Below are 23,550 nucleotides of genomic sequence, written 5' to 3'. Positions count from 1 at the left end.
TTCCCTAGCTTTGACAATCCAAAATAGCTCCACACAGGAGAGGATACCCCACCACCACCACCTTGGAGAAACATTGCATTAAGAAAAGCAACAAGAAACACTAACACCATCTTCTTAAGGATCTTCTAAAGCAGATAATTAGTTTTTATCATTTCAAATTTGACAGTCTGGCCTTCTTCCTAGTTCCCAGTTTTATCACCAGTGACTTGGCTTGAGCAAGAGAGATTTTTCGAGAGATCGGTGTAGTCCAAGGCTGGTCCTGGGAAACTGGCAAGCCAGTCTGATGACACGTGCTTCCATGATGTCCGTCAGTGTCAGTAACATCAACAGACAGGCAGGTCTGACAGTTAATGTCAGATAAGATGCAGGATCCTCAGTGGCGTAGCTGGGCTGCAGAGCAGTGATGAGGCTGCATGGGACTTTGGTTTGCAGTCCTCTCTTCTGCCACAGACAGCCCATATGCAGTGTACTGTCCAAATGTCTGCCCTGAAAGAGTAAAGAGTAGATCTTGCATAGCTGCAATCCATGTCTGGTTTGATCTTGTTAAGTGGCATCCCCCCCACACACCAAAGAAATCTCTTTGTCCCATCCCCATGTTGGTATAATCAGAAGCACTCACCCTGCTATAAATGAATCTCCAGTGTCTGTGACAGGTGTTTGAAGAGTTATCATTGCTGATTTTTAGATGATTGCTGATTGATTAAAATCCCTGGCTTGATATTCCTAAGCAGTAGAGTTCAGCAAAGTGTGCTCTATGCTGTTTATTTGTGTAAATAAAGTTTCACTGGAAAACAGCTGCTCTCATTTGTTTACAGCACATGCAATAACAGAGAAACACAATGCCAGTATTTGTTTCACAAGACATCTAAAACATTCTGAATCCATCATTCAGCCATCACCATAGGGCATTCTTCATACTATCTGCTCATGCTCCTAACTAACCCAACAATTTCTTGGGATTCCAGCGATCTAAGCTAGAGTCAGCCAACTATGGCCTTTGGGCAGAATCTTCCTTGATAGCTTTTTTTTTTTTTTTGGTAAAAACAAAAACCAATTGGTCATGGAGACTGCAAAACCTAATGTACTTACTATCTTGTCCTTTACCAAAAACATTTTTCATTTCTTGACTTAGTTTCTCAGTGTGTCTTTCTACCTATCAGTTTTTCCTTAGTGTTCCAAGTCTCCTTTATCTTTGTGAGTTGGACATCCAAATACCAAATACAGCATTTCTTTATCCTGTGGAAATACTGCTCCTTAGTGACAGGGTAAGAATTGGAGTGGTACGTGTGTGTGTGTAAGTTTTGGATCCACATCCTATCTGCATGGCCAGGGCCTCTAAAGGCACACACTTTTTTTTTTTGGTGGTGGTATTTGGTTTGAACTCAGGGCCTTCACAGTGAGGTATAACCCCGACTTTGTTTTTTATTTTGAGCCAGGGTCTTACTAAGTCACCCAGGCTGGGCTTGAATTTGCAGTCTTCCTACTTCAGGACACCCAGAGTGCTGGGATTATAGGCATTGTCACCATCCTCGCTCCTGACTATTTATAGGGTGTCAGTTCCTCTCTCACCAAGGACTGGAGCTTGAATGAGGTGCTACCTTTTAGATGTTTAGATGTACTTGCTGTGGGCTGTTAATTGAAAAGTGCTCAAAGAATAATACACGTGGCCCCCAGTTTACAATTGTTCTACTTTATGATGTTGCAGAAGTATATGCTTTTCACTTTAAGTGCAGTATTGAGAAAACTAATGAGGTATTCTACACTTTATTATAAAATAGCCTTCATCAGATGATTTTGCCTAGCTGTAGATTAATACAAGTCTTTTGAACAATTTGAGGTAGGTGAAGCTGAGCCATTCAGTAGCTTAGGTGTATTAAATGCATTTCTGAGTTAGGATGTTTTCAACTTCGGTGGGTATATCTGGATCAAACCCCACAGTAAGTCAACAAGCATCTGTAGAGGAAACTTTGAAAGAGTATCTTGCCACTACCACCACTGTTCCTTGTTTTGGAGACTTCGGAATTCTTCTGGGACTGGGAATTCAAAAGTGCTGCCTGGAAGGTTCCCAATTAGGCAACATGCTGGAGCAACAGTCAGACCATTCATTCTTGGGTGCAGAAGGGATTTCTGTGTGTTTCTCTGTCCATCTGGAGAGGCTGTGTTGACTTTTGCCTCCCAACCACATGGAAGGCCAGAGCTCTCAGCAGGTCAGCATCACCAGGCTCTCCCTGGCCAGCATGGCAGGCACCATGCCCATCAGTGACATTGTAGGAATTGTGTCAAGAATGGTGCCACTCGCCCCATCAATGGCGTTCTTATTTCTGAGGTGAATTGATCTCTGTCTTCAATGTCCCAACCCAAATTGTGATCCCTAGAGATCACCTCTAATTTAACAGGGCAGGCCTGGTCCTCTTCTATTCCCAAGGGATAGTAAAGGAAACCTGAGGCCAGGTGAGATTCCCCTGGGAGTCCGTCATCCACACCTCACTCACCCTGATATGTCTCACATACTTGCCTCTTTGAGCCCTAGGACCTTTTTTCTTGGGAAGGTCACAAGCCTAGGCTAACACAACTATAGATGCTCAGCTACTCCCACCCTGGATTCTGCTGGCTGAGTGCCCGGCTTCTCCTTGCCTTCCAGGTGCTGTGGCCTGCTCTTTCTTACCTTCTGCCCGTGTCCAGGTTCCCCATGTTTCATACTCTAGATCAGTGATGGTGAACGTTTTAGAGACCAAGTTCTCAAACTGCACCCTCAAACACACTTACTTATTGCCGTGCTGACACTGCAGTCAAATTTGATTATGCAGTGCTCGATTGCTGGGACAGTTAGGCTCCAGTGCGGACAGAGAGGGCTCTGTATCCCTGCTGTGACATGCGTGCCATAGGTTTGCCACCACTGCAGTAGATGATCTCCTTCACTGGCTCTTCTACTTCCAGCCTGGTTCTTGAGGAAGTGTCTCTGCCGGTGTGCTCCAAGTACTATCTAGGCACTGTGCTCACAGCAGGGATTACAGGAAGGGACAGCGTCTCTGCTCTCATAGATGCCGGATTCTCTTGCAGGGGAGAATAACAGACAAGAGACTGTCAGGTAGCAATAGTTCTGTGGGAGGAAAATGACAGAGGGGAATGTGATGAAGAAGTAACTCAGGGGCTACTTTGCATCAGAAAGTCAGAGAACACAGCTCTTTTGATATATCTTAACCTGAATGGGAAAAGGACAGCTGGGCAGGGTGGGTTCAAGGGAGGCTAAGGCAGAGCATGCCTGGCAGAACGCACAGGTGTGTCAGGCTGAGACTGGCAGGTACGTTCTAGGGACAGAATGGAGGGTTCAGCAGCTGGCCACAGTGGGCAAGGAGCTGTGTGAACGGTGGTGAGGGCTGAGAAGTGGCAGCTTGTGAGGGCCCTGCAGGCTCTCAGTGTGTGATGGGTTGGAGGAGGGGAGGCAGTGGAATAGATGTTCTTGTGAGTACACCTGGCATTGACCCCACCTTGTGACCCTGGCCCTCTCCTTGGGAGGAAGGAAGGAAGGAAGGAAGGAATTTCTTGTCTCCTTAGGGAAGAACAGGGTGTGGGTGGAGGACCAGCGCTGAGCTTTTGGTAATAGGGCAGGTAGAGACATCAGTGCTCTTGGTTTCTGGTGGCTCTCACTGGTCTGGATGTTTATGTCTAAGATGTCTTTTCCATTTAGGGCTGCCAGAGGTTGATCTGAAAGGGTAGCAGCTGCCATGTTGCAGACCCAGTGACATTCTGAGATTCAGACAGGGCCTTTTATATGTCTTTCCTTCTACTTCTCCTGTGGGGGTAAAAAAAAGCTCACATTGGATCTCCTTAGCGATGCAAGCCTAGGGCCTGGGATTTGGCTTCGTGGTGCTATGCCTGCCTCACAAACGCAAAGTCCTGAGTTCGGTCCCCGGTACCCAAAAAAAAAAAAAAAAAGAAAGAGATGCAAACCCAGAAAGGTTTTCTAAATTTTTATTGTTTTTGATTCTGCTTCTACTAATAGGATCAAGGGACTGTTTTGGAGAGGTCTGGAACTTCTGTGGGATAATGGGGAAACCCACCATCGCCAAAGCACAAATTCCTTGCCCTTGAGGGAAAATGCATTGTTCTTGGAGAGAGACTGGTAGGGAAAAAAATAGCCAGGCTGTCTGAGGAGAACTTAGTCACTCTACAGTGATGTGGCTGGTGTGATTAAAGGAAGGGCTTTCTGCTTGAGAGAGTTTGAAATCTAAAAGTGGGCCTTTTGGGGGCTTGGGGCTTTTCCAGCCATGCTGCAGTGAGGTGTAGCCGCCCCACTTCCCCCTTAAGCCAGCCAGTTCCTAAGTACACCAGCCACAGTCAGGGATCTGAGGAGACCTTGGGAGCATTTTAGACAAGAACAGTCCAGTCAGAACGTGGGGCTCATCCCTCTGCTCCCTGTCACCAAGGCCTTTTCTTTCACACCTCACTTCAAGTCATGTTGGGGGAGCTGGATGTGGGTGACAGTTGTGTCTCAGACTCAGAAGGTTCCCCCCCCACCCAGTGGCCATAACGTGGCACAGTCATCTCCTCCTCCTCCTCACTTGTGTCATGGTGCTCTCTTCTCGTCAGCTGGCTGAGCACCCTGCCGGTGCTCTGGGCCCTTTTCGCATCTGCCTTGGCCCCACAGCCGTCTTCTGGGTGGTGGCATTTTCCTGTGTCTCAGGCTCTGCATTTTCTCCTCTCCCCCTACCTTTGTCTTTGCCTGTTCTCTGCTTCAGAAGAGTCTGCCTGACCTCATTCACAGAAGGAGAGTCCAACCTTCCTGCCGTTCTCAGTCTTCCAAATACTCAAGCCACTAGAAGCCTGTATTTATTTATGTGTGCCCATCATTCCTCTCCTTCATTAGAATGCAAACTCCCAAAGAGCAGGGGTTTCAGTCTGTTTTGTTCCTCACTCTCCCCCTGGCCTCAAACATCCTACCTGGCACATAGTAGGAGCCATGAAGAATAGTGCCCAGACTCTGTGACTGTCTATCTGTGTGGTACAGTTACAGCTGGAACTAATTTGAGAATCACAGTAATGTTTTTAGTGAAGCAGGAAATGGGAGAAATTCCCCGTGGACTGTATCCAGGAGGCTCCAAGTAGTTATTATGCATGATCCTAACATGGGAACCGTTGTTTATTCTGGAAGGCAGTTAGAAACTGTTTCCACTTAGGGAGGAGTATGCACCTGCCACACTAGGTTTGTGACCCTGAGCAAGTCACTTGCTCTTTTGTAAAGTGGAGGGTATAGTATCATTCACCTCATAGGACTAGTGTAGGGATTTACAGGTGGCATTTATTAAGGCACCTACTGGTACAGTGCATTTGTCGCTCTTAGTTACCACTAAGCCTGGCCTAGATGTTCCTGCATCTGTTACCACCTAACAAAAACTGTTGATGTAGAAAGCTATTTTGTCTGTGCAGCTGTCCCTAGCATTTACAGGAATGGGGCCCAACCAGAGTGAGAGGAAACATGTTCTGCTCTAGAGAAAGGCAGGCTTGGTGCCCCCACCCTAAACAAGAAGGTGGGGTTGTCATTGCCATATTCAAAAGCGGTTTCTTTGCTCTTGCTTCAGACAGCACATATACAGAAGAAGGCTTTTCCTGTGTGTGGGTGGGTGGTGAGTGAGTCAAAGTGGCCATGACTGAGTTGATCTATGGATCTTGACAGGGTTTTGTTAGCGGTAATGTTTCTGGTATGGAGTGGTGTGTGAGGAATATTAGCATGTAAGGGAAGATGTGGTCCCTGGAGTCAGGTTGGAGCCCTTGGGTGACAATGGCCTTTGCTTCACAGCACCTCTGAGTCCTTGTCTCTTCCAAAACAATGGCTAAAATTCATACAGCTGGCAAGGTGTCAGAAAACAGCCCAAGAGTTCCACTCTGGATATTTACAAATTCTGTAAAGCACTTGATGCCTTCAGCAGACTTACCTAGTGTCTTTTTCTCAGATTCTGATGTCTAGAAAGTTCCTGGAACACAAGTGACAGCCCCTGCAGCACCTCTGGGTTAGTATTTATGGCTAGGTACAAGTTCTAGTCAAGCTTAAATTCATTCTTCTAACCCAGGAAAGAACAGCAGTCAGTGACATCGATCATTCCAGCTACTCTCTCACTTTTGCAGTAATTGTGCAATGCCCTTCAGGGTGCAAACTCACTGCCGGCATCAGATGCAGGGTGACATTTGTGCATTCATATGCAGGTGGCTACCCACCATGTGGTTTTAAAAATCAAATGAGATAAGGCAGTAAATGCCATTCACATATTTCTGGTGCACCTTGTCATACCTGGTATTAAGGTACTTGTGTCCAGTATCTTAGTGTTCTGACACTAAAATGTATAGGTATTTCATACCTATGCCAATTTGAAAGCAATTTGAATTTTTATATAAAAGTGAGAACACATGAGGAATTATAATGAGAAGTAAAAATACTTTCTACCCCAAACCCAGATTTTACCACTAATAACATTTGATTTCTCTCCAGTACTTTTTTCTTGCAGACACATGTTCATGTATATATGTTCATGCATGTGTAGGTACATATATGTGCTCTTTTTAAAAAATTGGGATTATATGTTACATATACCTTTTAAAATTTATTTTAATTTCCCTCATGCTATTAGGTAATTTGATAGCTGTACATTTTTCCTTTTTCACCCAACCATTTAATAAGTATCTATTGAACTCCTGATATTAATAGCTATTGGCCATAAACGGAGATGACAAGACGGACCTAGCATCTGCCTTCCCCGAGTTTACAATCTAGTGATTTACTCTGTCTTGTGAATGGATGACATAATATAATTTGATGTTTTTGTTGAGTATTTGAGTAGTTTCCAGCTCTTAACTGTAATAAATAACACTGTTCTCTTTTATAAAGAGTAGTGCTTTGAATGCGCTTGTACATAGTGAACGGACTGTATTTTGGTCATTAGTATCACAGTATTATCTTTTTGTGGAAAGGTCACTTTAAAATTAATTTAGAAATAGATAATTGATGAGACTTGACGCTGCTGGCAGTTGATGGGAATAAGAGGTTGAGGTTAACTTTTTCATTAGCACCTTCCTTTCTCATTACCGCCCTGCCCTTGCCTCTTTCTCTAGAGAAGCTTGTCTTGCTGCTCTGTGGCTCTGTTGTTCACACTCTGTCTCTTGGGGCAGCTGTGGTGAAAAGGGATTTGAGTTAGGAGCAAGAACAGATGTAAATTATTTTTGGCAGCTCAGATATAAGTTCTTGCTCATTGTGTACTTGGTTCTGTGCCATTGAATCATGGCAGCCAGGCCTTGAAAGTAGATCTCAACCTTGGCTTTCCCCAGACTGCTTGTTGGGTGGCTTCTGTAGATTCTGATGTAGTTTGTTGAAGGCGGAGTTTAGTGACTGACTTCACCCAGGGAGTCTTGTGATAAACAGTAAGCCTGAGGATGACTGGTTGGGAGGCAAGTCTCAGGGAAAATGCGGTAGGGGACAGAAGGATCCCCAGACATGGCATTTCTTGGTAATTCCTCAAATACTGATAGATTTGGTGATATAAAAATCAAGGTTTATGACCCAGTCTCCCAGCTGTAGCTGATACATCTATAAACCGTATTCTACTAGCCTTGCTCTGTTTCCATGGAGATTCCCTCTCTTGGATTCCACATAGGGAGAAGAGTCTGGTCAGACGTGATACTTCTTTATCTGTCCTACTCAAGGTCCTGCCAGCACCTTTCACCCTTGTGTATGCTTGATGTCCTGGCTTTCTGAAAATGAGTGCTCATAGAAGCTGTCGGAGCACCTGATTTTACGTGGTTTAATCCATCTCACCATTTATCAAGGAGCCTCTAGCCAGTAGAAACCAACTCCGCCTTTCCCCAGAGGGCCATGTTAAATGTTTTCAACTTCCTTGATCTCATCTTTATCATGTATGTTGAGTTTTAGGAGTGTAGAGCTGCTGTAGTAATGTTGAGATTAAATTTTTATTGCTATTGAAACACAAACAAAATTTTAAAAGCTCATTAGTAGTTGAAAATTGTAATCCTGCTGAGGACATATTTTACTGCTATAATAACTATAAAATACAATCATAAGTATGGAAATATTATACTAGAATTTGGAGGAATATTTTTCGCACTTGTTTTCTTATTAAATTCTCTAGAAATAATTTTTTGGTGTGTAGTCTTACTGGATAAGCAGGTTCCCACTAAGAATAACCACAAAAATACTGCACTGTTTGTTTAAATTGCAATAAAGCTGTTAATTTTTGCAGTTTTAACTGTAAAATACAAGTGTGAGAAATAATCACCCAGAAAGGTGTAATTTATGGGAGAAATATTGTTCATTATTTGTGGAAGGACTATAGTTCATTTACTTGTTTCATTCATTCACTTATTGTAAAACATATTTATTGAGTACCATAATGTTCCAGCTACTGTGCTTAGTTGGTAAAATGCTGTCTTAGTTACTTTTCTTGTTCTTGAGACAAAATATCCAACACCCACAAGTTAAGGGAGGAAAGGTTTATTTAGCTCAGTTTGTAGAGGTTTCAGTCCATAATGAGCTGACTTCAAGGTAGAGGGCATTGCAGAGGAGACACAGTTTATGGCAGGCAGAAGATAGCAAAGCAAGCAAGCAAGGGACCTTAGCAGCTTTTTTCTTCCCCTTTTATACTCTTATCTAGGCTATCTGGATTAGGAAAGTACCAAACCAGTCGGTGGGCTGATTTAGTAATCACACACCCTTAATCCCGGCATTGCACTATGAATCACATACTGTAGATCCATCCATCTCTGAAAACCCCCACCTATAACTGCATGAGGCTTTGAGGGGACATCTAGACACAAACGTTAACAGATGCAAAGATAGATATTGTATCATCTTTGACCTTGTATTTCTCACTAACAATATTTTTAATCTTGTATTGATTTATTTTGAAATGGTGTCTCAAAATGCTCCTTGAGTTGGAAATGAACTCTTACTTTTTTCATGTCAGGGGAGAAAATGTGCCTTAAAGTGTCTAGGGAGTCCAAGTTTTTGCTATCCCATAGTCCATCTTCATTTTAAGACAGAGATGTAGAGTCTCGCTTTTTTTTTTTTTTTTTAAGTCCTCGATCAGTTTGATTTATCCAGTAGTTTCCAGTTCAGTGTCAGTTTGCATTGTTCATGGATGCTGGGTGAGATGGATGGAGTTGCCACAGGACAGTGGCATCACTGACTCTGAAGGTCCTGGATATGACTTAACAAAAACACATGACACATTCCCAGAGGTTGATAATGGATACATGGGTTCAGAAAAGCAGGTCAGCAATGATTGCTGGTGGATAAACCCATGGTGGTTGTTAAGAGGTAGCATAGCGACAGGAGCCCTTGGCTCTGGAACCTCACTGTCTGTTTGATCTTATGTCTGCAGGGACCTGACAGATTACTTGGCCTTTCTGTGCTGTGGCTTATTTGTCACGTGGGAGGGGAGCAACCACATGTTCCTCTTCTGGCTTGGAAGGATTAAATGAGTTGATCCATGTGAGTGTTTAGGGCAGAGACTGGCACACAGACAGGACTCACTGCATAGTGGTGATACTGGGGCAGTAGTTGTGGTGGTGAACATCAACATTTTTCATCCTCACCATAAATGTCCTTATTCACATCATGTCACAGAGCCACAGAAGGCCAGTGGAAGCAGGAAGGGAACAGTAAGAGATAGTAGGTCACACTCGCCTATAGATTGTAATTTGAGAATAGGGAGAGAAAAATCTTAATCGGTAATGTAAAAACTTTGTATCCTACCTAAGGTGTGTTCCACTGATGGCTATCGCTGATAATTATGGGTCAGGACTCTGCCAGACTCGTGGCCTCTGAACATGGTTTCACAAGGTTACCAGCCCCCAGAGGCCCTTTCCATTGGTTCGTCTTCTCCTCACACTCGTGAGGCAGGAGAGCTGGCCTCCCACTGTGCTGCTTGCCATGTTTCCGGCAATGCCTTGATGCATGGAAGTCACACCTGTGTACCCAGTAGCTTCTTACTCCTCCACTGTATGCTTTCTTGATAGCACCACAGAAGGGCAGTGGAGCATACAAGAATGGGGAAAATGGGGCTGGGGATTTAGCTCAGTGGTGCTGCCGCCTGCCTCTCAAGCACAAGGTCCTGGGTTTGATCCCCAATACCAAACAAAAAATTAGATAAGAATGGGGAGAATGTACTTAATTTAGCCATTCTCAAACGGAGACCTTTTTTCCCCCAAGGATTATTTGACAGTGTTCAGAGACAGTTTTGGTTGTAACATTTAGGAATTGCTACTGTCACCTAGGAGGAAGAAGCCAGTGGGGCTGCCAGACTTCGCCAAAGCATAGGAAAGTCGCCACAGCAAAGGCTGACCTGGTTCACAGGGCCAGTAGGGCTGAGGTTAGAAAATGCTGAATTGGCCCATGCTAGAGCCCACGTGTCTGGTTAACTACAACTCCTGGTAATACAGTACTAACCTGCTATTTTAACACAGATTTTAGCTGTCTAGTGATGCAGGCTTTAGGCAGAGAAGGTGGACATGGGAGATTGTTATGTCCCATATCTGAATAGTGTTTCCTTCTGCTGAACCTATACTCTTTGCATACACCCAGTTGCCCCCATCTGCATGGCTGGCCTCCAGTAATCATCAGAAGTCAGACCTGGTTAAGCATTAGACACAGTCACATTGCAGAGTGGGTGACCAGCTCCCACCGTCCATGCCAGTTAATGATGTACCAGAGATGGACTGAGTCACACTGAGTATGGGACTGTGGCTGGGGAGGAGAGTGATCTTATGATCCTTCAGATAAAATAATAAAGCTTTGCATCATCACCTAAGGAAAGTCTTTCGAAGGATGACAGCATTTTTCAGAGGGAGGTTTAATTTTATTATATACTTAACAGGCAGTTGTGCAGTGTTTATTATATGCTAGGCAGTGTCAGAAACATCTTTTAAGTTTTTTGTTTTTTTTTTAAATGCTAGCCATCAAATCCAGGCACTTGTGGATGCTAGGCATGTGCTCTACCACCGAGCTACAGCCCTATCCCTCCTTAAGTCCTTATATAACCCCAAGGAGGGAAATCTATCCACATCACTGTTAGGTAGATAAGGAAACAGGAATGGAGATCCAGAACTGAAACCCAGGAAGTCTAGCTCCGGAGTTTGGGGCCCTAATCACTGAGTGATAGATGAAAGACTGAACTTCATACTTGAACTTTGTCTGGACCTCAGTTTTTTTCATCTGTAAAATGGAATTGCATGTACTTCACAGGAGGAGTAAGGATAAAACAGGATTGCTCATGTACATGGGTGAAGTATGACAGACATTTAGGAAACTTGAGTTCCCTCCCCATCTTTATGGCAGTTCCAGTGTTTGTCCTGTGGCTTTGACCACTGGGACTAGCTTTTGTGTGTTTTGTATTCTTTCATGACAGTTGTGGCCACAGGAAGGGGCACAGGAGAGGCTCAGGAAAATGAATTTATCAATTCACAGGACCTGAAGGCAGAAGGCACAACGCACCATGCAAGGTCACATGAAAGATGCCAGGATCGTCAGGAGGGAGATGCAGGGGCAAGGGGAAGGCTTGGGCCACTCCCTTTATTGGAGTTTTCTCAGAAAGGCACCTTAGGCCTGGCTAGTTTGGATAATGTTGGTGAGTTCTGGACTCTAGCAATGCTCCCTCATTGCCTGACACCCAGCCCAGGGATGATTAAAGTAGAGGAGTGGGGCCAGGGATTTAGCTCAGTAGTTCCGCTGCCTGCCTCGCAAGTGCAAGGACCTGAGTTCGATCTCCAGTCCTCAAATAAATAAATAAATAAATAAAGTAAGTAAGTAAGTAGAGGAGCATTTGTCTCCTGGAATGTGTGGGTCAGCTCGTGAAGGTGTGCCTCTGGCTTAATTACTTTGCATTGTCAGAGACATGTTCTAGGCTAGGCTCTTTGCTGTCTCTAAGCACTGGCTGGAAGCTCTGGAAGGACAGCCAGAAAAGTTTGTGAAAATATCAAAAGCGTCATAAACTACAAAAAATTAAAAAATTTACAGTGCCTGTGAATAAGACACACATTAAATATCCATTTGAATGATTTTCATTTGGATGAATGAATGAACAGGGTGCTATGGACCTTGTGAAAAAGTCTAATGATAGGTGTCAGAATGAGGTTTTGCTACAAACAAGACTTTCAAAATAAAGATGTGGATTTTGTGTACAGTTTTTAGTCTATACACAAGTGATACTATCTGTAAACCATAGGGAACACAAACTTCCATATTAATTGCATGTTTGCATTTCTCTTGTAGTGAGTTTTTCTCTCTGCCTGGATGCAACTTGGCCAAAGTACTGTGACTGTGGTCTGGGTTGGGAAATTGATCAGGTGTCTGTTTATTTCCCAGACAAATTAGACACATGCTCTGAGGCAAGCTTGCTCTTGTTGACAGAATGGAAGGTGACACTTCCCATTTGTCTTAATTCAGAGCTGCTCAGCATCTTGCTGCCCACACTGGAACTTCTGCCCTGGCCAAATTCTAATTCCTAAGTGGGACTGGGTTCTATTCACGTGGGTGTCTTTTCTCTTGCTCATCTGCTATTCCAACATGTGCAAGTCCTGTATATTTCTTTCATTCCAAAAAATTGGGGCATGCCAGAGTACCCAATGATTAAAAACAACAATGAACTCAATCCAGAAGCTACTTTGAGACCTTGCTGCATTTTTGGGTTGTTGCTCTATGTGTCATAACCACAGGGCTATAAGGAGAAGGAATTTAATACAATGTGTGGTAGGGTGCTGTGTACCAGAGATTTTTCTCTAGTAGCTGGAAGTAACATTAAAATGTCATTCCTTACCAGACTTACATTCTATAGCAAACCAATTTGTTTGGTAGGGTCTGGGCCAGTTGAAGCTGGCCTCTGTCATCTCTAAGATATGCTTTATTAGGAGAGGTTTATTTGTGTCCGTTGAGCTATATCCCTAGCCTACGTTTTGAGACCTTTTATTCTCCATGTTAGAAATGGAGAGAGTCAGACATGTATGCACAGACACTGACATCTTTTCACATTTTCTGCATTTTCTTTTACAGATCTGAAGAAAACTCTTGCTGTGTTATTGGATAACATTTTGCAGCGCATTGGCAAGCTGGAGTCGAAGGTGGACAATCTTGTTATCAATGGCACAGGAACAAATTTAACCAACTCCACCACAGCTGTTCCCAGTTTGGTAGCACTTGAGAAGATTAATGTGGCAGGTAAGAGTGGCCCTTGCACATGCAGACATGGAGTGAGACACTGCTTTGGACTAGGAAAAAAACGCAGCACAGTAGTTCTTATTGTTACAATACAAATTCCATAAACTTATTATGGCCATTGTGAAGATAACTTTGAATTTATTTTTGAATAACAGATGTTAGAATGCTTTTATGGCTTCATCATGATGTGTAATATCCGGTCGTTTCTCTGACACATTTGCACATAATGAGCTCCTGGAATTGACTTCTAATGAGAAGATTCGTAGAGTAGATTAAATGAAATATAGAGGTTACCTGAGAAGCACCTGCTGGTTAGAGTTCCTTCTTCTTTCTCCCTGATGTCAGACAATTTCAAAATTCTGTTCTATTTAGTAGATTCTCTCCTCTTGTTAACGTACAGCTACCATTGCAGAAAATGTCTCCTGTGTATATATGGAGCAATAGAAATTCTGGAAATGGTCTTTAGGAGATAAATGGGCCCTACCTAGTTCTGACCAGTTCCATATCCATTCAGGGGCACCACTATGAAGTTTCTACTGTGATGCTTTTTGTCTGAGCCCTTCTTGAAATTGGAATCTTGGACAAGAGGAGGGAAATGAATTAAGAACAAAACCCAAGTCATATACAGCATGTCATCATCCAGAATATGTCACTATCTACAACTCATATTGGGCTCACCCTTATATACCCTGGCCCATGGGTGTTTGTGCTCGAGCTGGGACTGTTCTTTTTAGGGGACCACTGTGTCTTAGGAACCCAGGACAAAGCAGACAGCCTGAGGATGAGGTCCTCATGTTGGTTGTAAACAAGCTGTCTATGTACTTTTGTGGCCAGTAGACTCAACTCTTGTTAGGGGATAAAGTAACTGGATTACTACTGAAACTAAAAAAACTCATTTAACACACTTCATTGCTTATTTCTCTCTCCTCTTTTCTTATAAAAATGCAGAGTCAAATAGGAGCAATTCTTTTTCCTTTCCCATCTCCCAGTGTCAAAACATTTAATTGTTTCACATTATGCAGGCTGGTTTGTATTACCTTTTTGTTATGTTCTTTACACTTTAGCAAGTTGTAAATTGAAAAATATATTTCTAATAATCCAAAATATCCAACCAAAGTGTTAAAAATAACTTTTATAATTACAACACAGAGGTGGTGCCATCTAGGCCATAAATTCCATCTTCCCTGCAGTTTTCAATAGTTTCTGTAATTAGACAAGAAACCCCTTCCCCGTTGTTTTGAGCTGCTTATTAATAAATGGGATCCAGGCTTCTTTAGTCCCCACTTCCCAATGCCCATTCCCAGTAGAAGATGCTCTTGGAAAGGGCCTGTCTGATTTCATCACAGTTCTGCATTATCTGATTTTGAAGGTACGGTGGAGTATTCTGCCATTAATTTTGCTGACCCTCACTGCTTCTGTCCATAACTTAAGGGTCTGTGTACCTGCTGCCCTCACTCTCTCCGCTGCTGTGGGATCTGTTGTCCCTGGCTCTCCTTCTGACTGCTGGCTCACAAAGAGACTTCAAGTCTCAGGATGCAGAATAATGGACTTCCAGGAATGACATAAGAGGGATTTGCTGGCTACTTCTTTCACATGAGATCCTAACCTGTGTACTGAGATAGTTTAACTCAGCTAACAGATACTTCTTGAGCATATTCTCTAAGCCATTGACTCACACTGGAGATCTTTTAAATGAGCTGCTCTTGCCATGTTTTTAATATTTAACAGACCAGACTATTGCATTTTTCTCCTTTTTGGGCAATAGAAAACAGAGTTTTGTGTTTAATAATTAACTGCAGTCTCACACCTTTATATCTTTTGTGTATGTTGGATACAGTCCATTTCTTTAGGGCTTTTTAGTGGTCTGTTATGGTAATAATACACATACATACAGAAACACAAGCTATGGTCTTCATGAGGTGGGGATGATGATGGAAGCTGTCCTGCAGGAAAATAAACTCTGGAAGCCTTGTGAAGAGAGACAGACTAGAAATGGATTGTGACCTAGAAAAGACAGGAAGGGAAGGAAAGGAAGCTTAACAGCAAGAGTCTAGTATATACCAGTTGTTGTTCTTGACCCTCCAACATGCTCTTAATCTTCTTAGCATTTCTGCAAAGAAAGTGGTTCCACGGGTTTTACCAAGTTTAGGTAGTTGGTGGTGGTGGTGGAGAGGGATCCTTGGCTTCTGGCTTAAGCTCTCCTGGCATCATGGAGGGAAAAGATTGAATGTTTGCTGCATTGTTCCTGCTTCCCTTTGTAAATTAAGGGCAGAGTCTGTAACAAGGTGCCATCATCTTCTAAAAGGTCCTAGAGAAAGAGTTGACAGTTTCCCGGGGTATAATAACCCATCTGAAATGGAAGTACCCTGCTTCTTCAGCTCTACCCCTGGGGCTGGCCTTTGAAAAGTCTGTCCCTCTATGTGCTGGTACATCCTCCTCTCAGGAATACTTTGGCTGGAGTGGGTATCATTGTGTTGGACACCTTCTTGTGTTTACCCTAGAGGGTGGAGGTCCTTTTTATGTCATCAGTGAACCAGCCCATATTTTAGTTGTTTGTCTTGAACCAAAAAGAAGGATGAGAACTTAAGTCGATAAACATCATTCAAGAGTATAGCAGTGTGTTATTGCTTTTCTGCCTTCTTTCCGGCCCATGGCTGTTCTTTTGGTCCTTGGAGCCCTCTTGTCATCTCAGAAATGGCTCTTGAGCTGTGAGAGAGTTCTTTTTTATGGGGTTCCAATCTTAGTTGAGTGAAGGTTTTCTTTCTCTCTTCCTGCATTAAGACATGTGGTAATTGCTCAGAAATGTTCTCCCTGGTGTGTCTTTACTGCTTACTCCAGTGTCTTATTGCTCACTGATGTTTCTGATTGCTTACTGTTGTGTCTTACTGCTTGCTGATATATCTTCTGGTTGACTATAAACTGTTTCTAAATTGGGTACCATAGTAGTTGAAGAGTTCCCTAAATTTATTTTCTTTAAAGGTACAGCTCTCTAGCTTGCTCTTGCTATCTGTCTCTATGAGGGTGTGTGTATATGTGTGCGCATGTGTGTGCGTGCCGCACACCCCCTCCCCTTCCACTGTTTTAACTATGTTCTGTGTGGCTTTTATCCCAAATGGCTTTTCTCTCCAAATTTATCACCCTTGGGCTTTTTTTATTATGTGGAAGTGAACATGCCCCTGGAGAAATTTAGGTGGAAATGAACTTCATTAAAATCAGCCATCAGATTGAGCTGCATTTGTGAGTTCTGTTTATGTTGTTGAAGACAAAGGAGAATCAAATGAAAAAGCAGATTAAAAAAAAAATGTCTTACCCTTCCATTGATTGCACAGGAAATCAGTTTACCCAGATTTGTTTTCCAAAAAAGCTTGAATACCCTTTTGTCAAAATTACCTACTTTCCTGGGACCAGGGGTATGGCTCATTGGTAGAGCATATGCCTATATGGCCAGCAAGTATGAATCCCTAGGTTCCTCAGCTTTAAAAAAATCTTTTTGACTAAAAGGTATAATAGATAATGTGAAATAGGAAGAAAAGGGGCAAAGGGGAAGGGGAAGTGGGAGGGGTAGGGGAAAGGAATGAAATTAATGTGAGAAAATGAAAAAATGGAAACAAAGTCTTTGTAAATAGGGAGGGATGGAGGGGTTGAAGGGAGCGTGGGGGAATGGGAAAAAATAAGAACCAGGAGAGATTATGTAAAGGTGCAAATTTCCAATGATGAATGTCATTATATCGTATACCTAAAATGTACCAATAAAATTAATTTTTTAAAAATCTTTTTGTTTTCTAGAAAAACCTGTCTACCTTTCTCTAGTATTGTGATCTTACATGACAAAAGTAGGACTAGGTCTGTAGTTCTTTGCCATATACCAGATATGGGATGATGTAATCAGTGTAGATACCTGATAATAAAGACACTTGCCTTCTGATATTGAAGACAGTATTTTAGTTCTGCTCATAATATCATGTTCAAAGCTTTGTCTGTTGAAGTTACTCAGTAGCTACCGCTTCCATGGATTGGGTTTGCTGGAGGAGTTTTTCCTTGTATTTCTCTTCTCCATGTGTGGGAATGGGACTTGGTATCTCATTTTCCCTTTTCAGCACATAGCACCTAAGAAGAGGGATTCTTTTTTCTGTTGGTCATGACTAAGCTTCTCCTAGATGATCCTGTGTTGTGGAGTCTTCGTAGAAAGTAACAGTTACAACTCTAGATTGTATATCTGGATCCAATATTTTAAAGGGCAAGGACATAATGCAGCCAGGAGTGTGTGTGTGTGTGCATGCGTGTGCGTGCACACGCGCGCCCATTTATTTACTTATATTATCAGGAAACAGTTGCTATCATTTAACAGCTGAATAACTGGCCAGTGCTGACTGTTCACTAAAAGCCAAAACATAATGATAACATCCACTTTGTGTTATGATTACTTATGATTGCAAGGTCAGTTGGGAAACACGATCACAAACTTGAATGTGCACGCACAAACTCATGCCACTATTTCCTGGTCTTTAGTCCAAAATACAGCCCTACATTTTTCAAATGTCATTTGCAGCATGTAACGTTTTGGGTATTTGGGATTGAAGTGCAATGTATTTGAACTTGGATGCTGTTCTTGAAAACAACCATAATTATTATTCTTGGCATTTGGAAATTGAAAATGAAAACTGTCCCTGCTGAGTTTCAGGGTTTGCCTTTGAAAGTGTAATTTCCCCCTTTGTGCTGCTACTGGACCTTGAAATCAAGTTGCACCTGTGCTGCATCGTTGTGTAGCTGTGTTATCACTTGTGTCAAAGTGGCACCTGAAGTTACCCAGCACCAGCCCTGGCAGTGTGGCTCACTAGGTGGGTTTCCCAGGATCAGGTGTTGACTAGGCAGTGGGACCCCATGTGGTGCACAGGACAGGAGAGAGACATGAAATTTCAAGGTGTTCTGTCAGTCTATATGTTGCTTTCTGTTTTGTTCCTTGCGAAGGCAGCAATAGTATTTGGATATTTATCAGAAAAGGTTTTTTCAGTATCTCTTCAGAAAGTGTGTGTCATTGTTGGTGTGGTTTTCACCTTGTATGGTCAAGGATGTTTCGATTTTTATCATTAAGAATACAGTTCAGGAGCAGTGATGCTGATATAGAACCTACCTGTGTCAGTGATTGTTAACTGTGGACAGTCTTGGGCAACACTTGGCAATGTTTGAAGATATTTTTGGTCATCACAACTGGAAGGTACTCTTCACATCTCATATATAGAGGCCAGAGATGCTGCTAAACATCCCCCCAATACGCAGTACGGCCTGCATAACAGAGAGTTATCCAGCCCTAAGTGTCAGTCCTATTGTGATTAAGAAACTCTCATCAATAAGGTGTTGTTGGAATCTGGTGGCCCCGCTCATGGTCAGCGCAAAAAGATGCCTGAGTTGATATTGAGCTTTGTTGCTTGGACAGTGGAAACCTAAACTCTCTTTGCCTCTTGATAGCTTGTTTACAAATGCCCTCAACCCCCACTGTATTTAGCTTTGCAACTGTTCTGAGACTTCCAAGGAAAGAGGTTTTATAAAATCTCAGAAAACTGTTTTTGAACTGTAATGGTGTGAAACTCCTTTGCTGGCCCATAACCAGTGCATTTTTGGCAGTGTGCGTTTTACTTGTGCTTTTATGAAAGGCAATTATTTTCATGAAAGAGGCACTAATTCAGAATAATGATGGCACAAAGTAGTCTGAGAAAGTGGATTTAAATTACAGAATGTTAGAAGAAATTCCATTTTATTAATTTGAAATAGAGTATATATAATTATCAAGATACGAGAGAGTAAAGTAAGTTGTGGAAAACAAGACCTGTCCCCAAAGATCTATTCTATAGCACAAAATACCTTTGACAGCATATTTGGAGCAACAGAGGAAAAGATAATACTGGGAAGGTAGGCACAGCTTTCAAAATAAGGAATTTGTTTGTTCTCTCTGCTGTAGAAGCTGAGGGAAGGTTTGAAGCAGAGGGTAAACAGATGAGGTGGTATTTTCAGGAAATGATCAGTGGCCACATGGAGGAGATCTAGTCAGAAGCCAGGTGAGAATTCAGCTGACCCAAATAAGAAGAAAAGCTTGAAACCACGCAAGTGCATGAGGCCCAGGGATAAGAGTAGGTTTGAGGGTATCAGGGTGATGCCGGCACAAAGGGAACCATGAGAGAGGGCAAAGGAGAAGCCATCATAATGTTTCCCAGAAGTGTATTGCTTGACAGATGACTGACATTCTAGGGCTCAATCCCAGGGCCTTTGAACTGATCTATATCCTCAGCTCTTTTCATTTTTTTTTTTTTTTTTTGTGGTGCCAGGGATTGAACTCGGGACCTTACGCTTGCGAGGCAGGTGCAGAACCACTGAGCTAAATCCCTGGCCCACCCTTTTCATTTTTTTATTTTTAGATAGGGTCTCATTAAGTTGCCCAGGCCAGGCTCTAACTTGCAGTTCTCCTGCCTTGGTCCCCAGAGTGTGTGAAGACAGAAGCATGTGTACTTGTAAATGTGGATTCAGGGAGTATAAAGTACTTTGCCCTGAGCCATTCAATGTGAATATCTGTTTAATAACAGTTGAAACTCTGGCTGTAGTGCTCAGAAGAAAGAGCATAATAGGCAGCATCTATGGAACCAGATACCCCTGGTTCAAATCCTGGGTCCACCACTTCATTACTGTGTGACTTTGGTGCATTTCGTAGTTTTCCTGTGGCTGAGTTTCCTCATCTGTGCAATAGGGGAAATAATAGTAGTGTCTACTTGATGAGGTTATGAGGATTGAGTGAGGAAAGTGAAGTACAGTGATACCTCTGTTTGCCAACTTAATTTGTTCTACGATTTTGGGAAAGATGGCCTCAGTCATGTTTGTCACCCAATGAAAGGTTTGCAAACAAACAAGATTTTGTCAAATGCTACTATTTGTGAACCAAATTGTTTGCAAACAAAAGCATTCACGTACCAAGGTACCACTGTACTCAGAAACATTCTTGGCACAAAGTTAGAGCTATATGAACATTTGTTAATTCAGTTTAAAAGTTACATATTTGGAATATTGACATCAAAAAAGGATCCTTGCAGTGATGAGTATTTGCACATCATTGCAGAGAACACACTTAATAACTTATTTGTGAAGTACTTTATAGAGTAGAATAGTAGAACATATTTTTGTACATTTGAGACTTTTCCGGCACTGGGAATTGAACCTAGGGCCCTGTATGTGCCACATTGAGCTTTAGACCCAGCCCTCATTGGAGTACTTTGAACTTGAAGTTCCCAAATTGACCTTTTTGTTTCTTTATATTAATACTTGGAGGCCTCTCAGGAAATCTATGTATTTGTCTGTAATCTTTTGTTTCCGAGAGGCAAAACATCCACCTCATGTAAGCGTATACAAAAAGGGAACCTGGAGCTCATGTAATTAGTAAGTTCAAAAGATGCTGCTGCTGGATTCACATATGAGAACTGCCCCCAGGAACTGCAACTGTACTGTTCTCTGAGCTGGCTTCTTTGGCAAGCCATCTTCTCAGAAATAGTCCCAAGGATGCTCTGGGTTTTTTTTTTTTCAATCCCACCGAAAGACTGCTACCTTTCCTGCTGCAACATTCATGGAGAGAGAGCTGCTTGGCTCATCTTGGGTTGTATGCCTATCCGTGATCCCATCAGAGTACCCAGTGACCTGTGTTACCTTTTGGCTAACCTTAGTCACATGCAGCACCCCTGAGACTCCATGGTATTGGAGAAGGTCTGCAAAGAGACTCTAGGCAGGCTGATAAAATGTATGTGGCTGTAAGGGACCTTGGCCATGCCGTGGTTTGCATTTCCAGAGCTATCTATCCTAAGCCTAGCTCAGCCTTTTCTCACCTTGCAGTTGCGGAGGGGTCAAGGAGGCAAAGCTTCGAGATTTCTAACTTGTCTTCCACCACTCATTTTCTTTTCGAAGTGCTGGAGAATGGAACCCAGGGCATAGAGTATGTAGACAAATGTTGTACCACTGAGTTACACCCTTACCTCCCCTTCCATCTGCTACTATCTTAAGTGCTGCTGTGGCTGAATACACCCAGCCTTGATAGGAACTAGCCTAGCACACTGCTTTTTCATGCCTAACACATTTACATTTTTGTAGGTAGCCTGGCATACTTGTCTGTATGGGCTAATTCTTATTTTTCACCTTGTTCAAGACTCACTTAAAGCACTATATCATAAGCCTCCCTGGCTCCTTCAGACCCCAGAGGTTTTCAGTGTTCTTGCTCTATGCTCCTACCACCACTCTGCATCTTTGGACTTTCTCACTTTGCTTGTTTCCATAGCCAGTCTGTAAGACTGGCTCAAGAGTATGTACAGAATCCTGCATTTTTATTTTAAATCCATTACCTACCTGGGAGCCTGCAAATAAGTTCTTAGTGTTGGCTCAACTGAGCATACTCCTTTTCCTCCTGAACACACATGAGGCTGGCCACCTACTGAGTGCTGGAGCTTTAATCATGACATGAGAGGGGCTATGCCATCACTTCTAGATCACCCCTTGTGACCCTTGTCTGCCTTGGCAGATCCCTGAATACTTTGGGGATTCCTGAAAGCCCTGAGAAGTTAACTTAAATTGTTAGAAGGAGAAATGCTTTACCAGTTTCTGAGAACAGATTCTGTAACAAGTTAATCTGTTTTGTTATTTCCTGGTAACTCATTATAAAAAATGTGAGTAGCCACCTAACACACATTAGCAGTTGGTCTGAATGAATAGTTCTTGCAGAAAAGCAGCAGGGACCTGATAATCCTATGCCTTGTGGACTTAATGACCTTCCAATGACTGTGTGTCTCTTTTCACTTTGCAAAATGAGAGTATGTATTGCTGCATACCTCCTGGCCTTTTGATGGGGGAAATAGCTGGAATAGAAGCAGCCTTTAGTAATATGTGCTGCTGGGCTAGGCTAGGCTAGGCTGGGCTGGGCTGGGCTGGGCTGGGCTGGGCTGGGGAATTTGCAGAGGCTTTGCTGTGCTTGGTGAAGATGCCCTTGCTCTCAGGGCTGTAATTTGTATCAGAGAGAGGACATGCTGAAATCAAACTTGTTTGTTTTAATCTGAAGGCGGCAGATCCAACTTGCTCTAATTTTACTTAATGAGGTATGTGGATGCCGTGATGATACAGCTTACATATGGTATTGATTCAGTAGACATTCTTTATCTACAGTATAGCATATGTTTTCTCTCAAATATTCCCTTGTCTTTTGCTCTTTTATTCTTTACCTGTTTTCATTGAAACATATTTCAATAAACTCATTATAGAACCTGAGATTTTAAATGCAGAAAAAAATTTTGGAATAAAGCTGTTGTAGTCTGGGCAAGGAGATGTATCCATCTCCATGTTTTTTGAAAACGGTTGTCTTAGGTTTGGAGATTTGTGCGGTTTTGAGAGCTGTTCCATTAAGCTCTGTGCTCTTGCATATATATCCATAGCTTCTAAAATTAAATTGAATATATAAAAGCAGTTGCTTGTTCAGTTTTTTGTTTTGTTTTATTGTTTGGCAGGCTGAGAAATGAGCCCAGGACCTCGTGGAAGATAGGCAAATGCTGCACCACAAAGCTATACCCCCAGCCCTTGTTTTTGTTTCTCCTTTCTCACTTATATCCTAGGAAGAAAGAAAGCATGCAGGGCAAGGATGATCTGAAATTCTTTACTGGGTTTAGAAATTGGAGAAAGAGTTGTCCAGTTAGTCAGGTGATTAAGAGAGGCTGAACTGGCCCATGGTTTGGGACCACAGAGCTATCTTTGTCATAGTCTTTGTTGTTTGTCCCTCTTTCACCCATGGACATTCAGCAAGTCTTGTGCATGATCACAGACCTGTAGCATAGACAGAGCCCGCATAGGGACTTCATGTCTGGGACTGATGGAGATTTTTAGCTTGCATTTTGATTTGCCTGATCAGAGCTGGACAGCAGTACCATTACGCAGCTTTAGACTATCTTGGTGTTTCATGTTGGTAAGCTTTCCAAGTCAGCTTTCAGAGCGGAAACTTTCTCTTCACCTTTGTACAAGTAGAGATGGGCTCTTGAACCAGAGGCCTTGCATAAGGGCCATATACAGACATTCAGGGAAGTGCTTGTGCTAATGCTTCCTCCCACTTGGGGCCTTGATTGAACAAGCAATTCAGAGACTGATTCTGGACGCTGAATGCCAGAGTTCATATCTTAGCATGTCCACTTCATAGGCCCATGCCCGTGGGTAAACTCAGTTTCCTCATCTGTAAAATGGAGATGCAGCACTGGTGCCATCATGGTAGTATTGGGACCGGGTCAGTGCATGTAAAACATTTAAAGTCCCGAGCACAAAGTAAGAGCTAT

General features: G+C 42.7%; 1 protein-coding gene across 19 annotated transcripts in view; it reads left to right on the top strand.

Annotated features, from left to right (window-relative positions):
• The window catches only part of Mgat5 (alpha-1,6-mannosylglycoprotein 6-beta-N-acetylglucosaminyltransferase), a 337,418-nt gene that overhangs the window by 130,689 nt on the left and 183,179 nt on the right, over positions 1-23,550 (top strand). For all 19 annotated transcript variants that reach the window (XM_087195795.1, XM_021236883.2, XM_087195773.1 and 16 more), the window contains one exon: positions 13,052-13,216. In XM_087195795.1, coding sequence (XP_087051921.1) covers positions 13,052-13,216 — 165 coding nt within the window. The remainder of the gene's footprint in view (positions 1-13,051; positions 13,217-23,550) is intronic.

The sequence above is a fragment of the Heterocephalus glaber genome, unplaced genomic scaffold (genome assembly GCF_053883595.1).
Source record: "Heterocephalus glaber isolate CG9 unplaced genomic scaffold, H.glaber_assembly_v1.0 deba00000347, whole genome shotgun sequence".
Classification (NCBI taxonomy): Eukaryota; Metazoa; Chordata; class Mammalia; order Rodentia; family Bathyergidae; genus Heterocephalus; species Heterocephalus glaber.
Note: the sequence above shows the minus strand (reverse complement) of the source record. Positions and strands in the feature narration are given on the sequence as shown.